We start from the raw sequence: 6,777 nt of genomic DNA, 5'->3' as shown, positions 1-6,777 counted from the left end.
AGTATAAGATGCACTGGAGTATAAGACCCACCAAGGTTTTGAAGAGGCGATTTTTTTAAAAAAGTAGGTAGGTAGATAGAGGGATAGAGAGGGAGAGAAAGAGAGGGAAATACAGCAGGTAGGTAGGGAAAGAGAGAGTAGTTAGGTAGGTAGGTAGATAAAGGGATATATATATATATAGAGAGAGAAATATACAGAGATAGAGAAATACGGTAGATAGGGAGAGAGAGAGAGAATAGGTAGGTTGGTAGGTAGAGGGATAGAGAGAAAGAAATAGAGAGAGAGAGAAATACAGTAGATAGGTAGTACATCTACTGTATGTACATGAGTGTGTATGTGTGTGTGTGTGTGTGTTTGTGTATGTATATATATGATAGATAGATAGATAGATAGATGATAGATAGATAGATAGATGATAGATAGATAGATAGATGATAGATAGATAGATAGATAGAGAAATACAGTAAATAGGCAAGGAAAGAGAGAGGGAGATTAGGTAGGTAGGTATGTAGGTACATAGGTAGATAGAGGGGGGAGAGAAATACAGTAGATAGAGGGGGGGAGAGAGAGAAATACAGTAGATAGGTAGGGAAAGAGAGAGAGAGAGAGCATAGGTAGGTAGAGGGGAGAGAGAAATACAGTAGATAGAGGGAGAGAGAGAGAGAAATACAGTAGGTAGATAGGGAGAGAGAGAGAGGGAGGGAGGGAGAGAGAGAGAGAGAGAGAAGGTAGATAGATATTTCCAGGTGTATTTATCCATGTGCTGGAGAAGAAAATGGCTGACAATCAGCAGGACCTAAGATTTTGTTTCTGCTGGCACAGCACTTGATCAATGTAATTCTCATCAATCAGTTAAAGAGCTTTCTGAAAGTGGGAAAAAAAAGTTTTTGCACTCTGCAAAACTCCCCAAAATGGCCAGTTTTTCATGAAAACTCCCCAAAATGGCCAGTTTTGCAAAAACGGGCCCGTTTTTTGTCAACATTTTTTGCATGCATAGCCTTATGGAGGCTTATAAAGTGCTGCTGGGGGCTGGAGGGGTGGGCACAAAACAGCTTGTTTTTTGCTCATTTCTGCCCTCCCCAGCCCTCAGGATCTCCCTGAAAGCCTCCATAAGGGTATGCACAGCCATTTTGGTATAGGGGGCATGGCTTCAGGAGGCAAAAAATGCTGTATTCAGTGTATAGGATTCACCCATGTTTTCAGCCTCTTTTTTGAGGACAAAAGTGTGTCTTATACTCCGAAAAATACGTTATATTCTGATGGCCATCCCTGACCAAGGTGGAGATTCCCTGAAAACTAAATGGGGAACAAGCAGAGGTGGGTTCCTATCAGTTTGCAGTGGTTCAGGTGGACCAGTAGTGGTAATTCTGCCTGGGTCATAGAACTGGCAGAGACCAGGCTGGCCATGCCCCCGAACTGGTTCCCTGGTTGTTGCTGCTGCTGTTGCTGGCATGTTTTTTATTACTGTTACTTGTTCTTTGTACATGTGCAGAACAATTTACAGAACAATTTAGTCTTTGCACATGCGCAAAGCACGCATAATGCGAACCGGTAGCAATGCGGGTAGGAAACCACCCTTGGGAAAAAGGGTCCATTTGAATCTTCATTCTGTGAACACTCATTTTATGACTAAACACAGATTACAGATATACCAAGATCTCCAGGTATCTTGTAAGAAAACTGAGTCCTATGAAAACTTGCCTTGAAATATATCATTGGTGGAATAGAGGGCCTGTATATAACAATATCAAAGACGTAGAAATGATATGGAAAGAGCAACTACAATTACCAGATTGAGATCAGCATCTTGTCTAGAATCTTTAGCTATAGCACATCCCATCTTAAGAGATAAGATAAGACATGGCTAATTTAAAAAAAAAAATTACACAGAATTAAGAAGTTCAAGAACCAGAATTTTTCTAACCTTCAGGAACAATATGACCAGCTACTAGTGCAGAAATTTTAGAAGCTTTAAGGCAAGTTACTTATCAGGTTTTTGTCTAACTTTAAATCATGTGAGTTCTCTAAAAACAACAGATTCATATTTCTCAGGAGATCAGAGGGCAGCCAAAGTCACCAAGGCCCAGCTGTAGCTTTCCACAAAGCCTTTAGATATTGTGAGAAGCCAAAGTATAGTAACAGCTGCATAATCTGCTCAAATATTTGCTTTATAAACTTGAGGTAGCTACATGATAGCATTAGTATAAATAATCCAAGTCCTCATATTTTCTAAACATTTATACAACTTTCCACCCCACCTCTAAAACCAGACACCTACTCATACAAATACAAATTGCGCTCCCTTCATTCCACTGGGACAAATATCAAATAGAGAAAAGGAGTAAAGCAGCAACTAATTAAAGGATTGCTCTGTAAAAAGCTGCAATGGATTCTCGGGTAAGTTGGAAATCAGTGCAAAGGGTTGGTGGTCATGCAAAACTTATTAACAACTGAGTTTAAAATGGTCTTAACAGATTTTTTTTTCCTTGATGTTTTCTCAAAAAGCGATATACGCTAAAAACACTGCACATATTTAAGACTGAACATACCATAGACAATTTCATAGACATTAGTGTGGGATTTTGAAGTATTATTTTTGAATTTATTTTAAAATATTGAAAGATACAGTGAGAAGTGATCCTTTCAGGAGAAAACTCTTGTAAACTTCATGTAGGAAGGTGATTCAACTGATCAGATTCAACTGATCTGTCTCAGAATTGAGATTCTTCCAGCATGGAGGAATTCACTTCCTAGAGAAAATTAATGGATATTTTACATTAAGATGCCACATGTTGGAATTAAATATAAAAATGTCTTCCTGCTTTTATGTCATTGAATTATTCAAAGTCTAAATGTCTGAACAAGATGAATATTACAAGGTGGCAGTTTCATTTGAATTTCATCTTTTGAAAATATGAAATACTTTTCTTATCTTTGTTTTAGATGTGTCGTTTACTCTCTGCTCTCTTCCTGTCCCTAATCATCAGTGAGTCACTGGCCAATGATGTGAATATTAGCTTTAAAGTCCTAAACAGAACGATGGAGAAAAACATTCCACAGCTAAAACCAGGTACTTAAGATGGGCACATGGAAAGATTTCCTTTAGCATCTGAGCTAGTGGTGGGTTAAAAACTTGAGCAAAGAAGAGTCTATAATCTCAAAGATTATTTGTTCCATTATTGAAAAATTATTAGGACTATTTTTCTCATATCAAAATTAAATATACTTCCATATAATACAAAACCTGTTGTGTCTTCAACTTTTCTATGTAACAAGCCTTCAGATACTTGAAGATAATTTCTTATCAACAGTCTAAACATCTGCAATGCTTCCTCTCTTCACCTACATATTTTTTCTTTCTTTCCAGCTTTCCATGTTCTGTAGGGAGAACGAGGCAGGCAGGAACTGAAGCAAGGCAGGTTGAAGCTAACACAACCTTTATTAACAGTTTAACAAGGCAAAATGCAAGGCAAACCTCAAACCGGCAAAAAACAACATTGAGAGCTGACAGCCCTTTTATACCGGAGCTGTCAGTCGCTGAACCAATAGAATGGCTGCATTCTCCCGCCAGCTGGCTGCTCACATCTTAACCAATCAGGACCGGCAATGATAATCAATGGCGTCATAGCCTCGAGGACTTAACACTTAGCATATTGGTTACTGTCCTCTAGAAAGAATCCAATCTCCCAAATAACTTCCTAAACTGTGGTATCTAGATATGGACAAAATAATTTTGTCTATCTATGTTTCAATCTTTAAAATGGGCAGCAAGGCCAATATTTTTTGTGGCAACAGAAATGGAGTTGGAGCTGTTCACCCGACTTTGTTTGGGAAGAGAAATTCATGTTACAGTTAATTTAATTTAATGTAATTTTTAATTTAATGTAATTTTTAGATTTGTAAGGCCACCGAATTCAAAATGAATCTAGACAGCATATAGTATTGTTACTACTCATTTTAAGAATATAGATTGATAGATTAAAAAGTGCATTTGACACTGGCAATATTATTTATGTATGTATTTATTTATAAATTTTTATCCCACCTTTATTATTTTATAAGTAATAAGCAGGGGTGAAATTCAGCAGGTTCTGACAGGTTCTGGAGAACTGGTAGCGGAAATTTTGAGTAGTTCAGAGAACTGGCAAATACCACCTCTGGCTGGCCCCAGAGTGGGGTGGGAATGGAGATTTTGCAATATCCTTCCCCCAGGAGTGGGGAGGGAATGGGGATTTTACAGTATCCTTCCCTGCCACGCCCACCAAGCCATGCCCACAGAACCGGTAGTAAAAATTTTTTTTTGCATTTTACCACTGGTAGTAAGCCAGTGAATATAACATAATACTACACCTCTTTTTCCCCACAACAATCCTTTGAGGTGGTCTGAGCTGAGGCAGAGTGATTAGTCCAAAGTCATCCAGTTGACTTTCATGCCTATGGCAGAACTAGAACTCACAACCTCCTAATTTCTAGGTCAGCAACTTTAACCACTACACCAGACTGGCTCTAATCTATTGTAGATATTCACAAGTATGACTAGCCAGAGGAGTCTACTGTTCTCAGAAAACATTAATCTCCTTGTAATTTTTTATTTTTCTGCTACAGTTCAACAGCACAGACCAGGGGGAAAATATTCATTACAATTTCTGGGGTTATCCAACATTATACAACTCCAAAGCAATTGTTTTGCCGAACTCACAATCTTTAATTTCCCTTCATTCAGATGGATTTCAATTTCCCCTGTTCAACTAGGATAATTTTAGAGTGTGCATAGAATATATGGAAATTTGTGCTTTGTCTGGAAATTTTCAAAGGAAAATTTCCTTTGAAAATTAGAGAAATAATTTACATAAACTTCCCCTCCCCCATTTCTTCATGAAATATTAGCTGATTTCCTTTTGTTTCTATTTCATTTTCTTCTCCCAGGCAATGCAATTAATAGGAGTGCAGCAATGAAAGAGACAGCAAAAAAACAGCCTTCCAGTAGGAGCTATGAAGTTTTCCCTGAAACAACCTTGAGTTGGGCTTGGTTTCCTGGCTCTGCCCCCAGTGGAGCTGTGTCTTACTGGAACAGCTACGCTAACAGATACGAATATCCTTGCATGGTTTCAGACTGTTCTGCCGGCTACTACAGTCCCAGCCGGGGTCCTTACTGCTATTACCCATTCGGAAACAAAGAATATTCCACTTCTCAGTTCCGGATTTTGGTGAATGATCATTACTTTGAATCACTGGTCTGGCGGTCAGATTCATGGGGTAATGTCCCATCCAATTCCATCAATACTTGCTCAGGTGCAAGAGTATATGTTGGTAGAAATCAGTATGGATTAGGTAAAGTGGTCAGTGACCATAAAGCCTTCTTCATTGTTCAGAATGGCAAGGAAATCTGGTATAAATACTATGATGTCCTGACCATTAATAAAAACTATCGCTCTCAGAGCATCTCCAATGTCAATTATGACCTAAAGAAGGGATCCTACAGTGAGGCAGATATTGCATTAGCTTCCAGCAAACTCACCAACAAAGATTGTAGGGCAGTGAAGAAGTCAACCACTTTATCAGGAACAGTGACTTCTGAACGTTCCTGGGATGTTGGCATGTCCATCTCTCAGACCGTCAGCTTTGGTATGACAGCAGGGATACCTGACATCATTGGAGGATCATGGGGCATTTCATCAGAGAAAACCTTCAGCTGGAATAAGGGTTCTACATATAGTGAATTGGTCACATATTCTGAAACAGTTGAGGTTGAAATTCCACCCAACCACAGCTGTGAGTTGGTAATGAATGGCAAGAAAATGAGGGGACAGATTCCTTTCACTGCAATAGCCACCCGTAATTACTATGATGGAACCCAGCGGAGTGCCACTATCCAAGGTGTCAGCCGTAATGTAGTTGCGTTAAAAGGAGATACACAGGTTGAGCGCTGTGTCCCGATCCCAAATGCCGTCCCCTGCGCTGCTTAGATTGGGCTTCCTAAAATGCCTTTGTAGCTTTATTAGTTTGCAGCAAGAATTAAAAATAATAATAATTACTGTTGAGCCTTTAGAAGGATTGAAAATTGATGTTTGTAATCCAAAAATAGTGATTTGCACTAAGCCGATCTTTTTGCTTTATTGGTACTAGTAAAAAAAAACCCCTTTGAACCAAATTGTCTACAAAGCAGTTCTTAGAAATTGTTCTTAGACTTTAATTCTAAGTAACAAATTCAGTATAAATGCAAATTGTGCTCATCTGTTCATAGCAAAGAAATCTCCATGCAAAATAGTGGTGCTATCAAGAGGAAGGGTGTTTTATTATTTGAGCACTGTAATCTTAGAAAAAATGCTTGAGGTTTTGTGAACCTGATTTTTTCCATTAAACTAAAATCATGATCAAATAATTATTGTCCATGATCTCATTATAAAGAAGCTCAGCTGAAATTAATGTTCTTAATTCCTTAAAAATAAAAATTGATCAGACTCAAATACATTGTATGTCAAGTTTTATTTTTTCCCCCAGGTTTTTTTTTTTTGCTTTGGAATTTGTCTTTTCTTCCTCTACTGTTTTTCTGTTCTATTATAATATTCCTATTCTTAAATTATAATAAGGACTCTTACACAAAAGTGATATAAAGCATTACATTGTAGTTTGGAAATACATATTAAAGATCAACCATGCTTTTAAAAAGTAAATGGATGCTCTTCTTCCATTATTTTTATCTGACACATTCCCTATCAATACAGATAGTACTTGAGTTATGGTCATTTGATGAATGACTGTTCAAAGTTACAGCAG

The 6,777-nt window shown here is 38.0% G+C and overlaps 1 protein-coding gene across 1 annotated transcript; it reads left to right on the top strand.

Moving 5' to 3' along the window:
* Positions 1 to 2,224: 2,224 nt before the first annotated feature.
* LOC309401098 (natterin-3-like) lies at positions 2,225 to 6,467 on the top strand. Its single transcript, XM_081970056.1, has 3 exons — positions 2,225 to 2,397; positions 2,944 to 3,070; positions 4,927 to 6,467. The coding sequence occupies exons 1-3, from the start codon at positions 2,386 to 2,388 to the stop codon at positions 5,964 to 5,966; spliced, it is 1,179 nt and encodes a 392-aa protein (XP_081826182.1). The 5' UTR covers positions 2,225 to 2,385; the 3' UTR covers positions 5,967 to 6,467.
* The last annotated feature ends 310 nt before the right edge of the window (positions 6,468 to 6,777 follow it).

Source organism: Natrix helvetica (assembly GCF_964273705.1).
Source record: "Natrix helvetica genome assembly, chromosome: Z".
NCBI lineage: Eukaryota > Metazoa > Chordata > Lepidosauria > Squamata > Natricidae > Natrix > Natrix helvetica.
The sequence above is the reverse complement of the archived record's forward strand: the minus strand, read 5'-3'. Positions and strand labels throughout refer to the sequence as shown.

Excerpts from the sequence above, each read along its gene's own strand:
- LOC309401098 (XM_081970056.1), top strand. Across the intron at positions 3,071-4,926 it reads CATTCCACAGCTAAAACCAG|GCAATGCAATTAATAGGAGT; the intron begins GTACTTAAGATG and ends TTCTTCTCCCAG.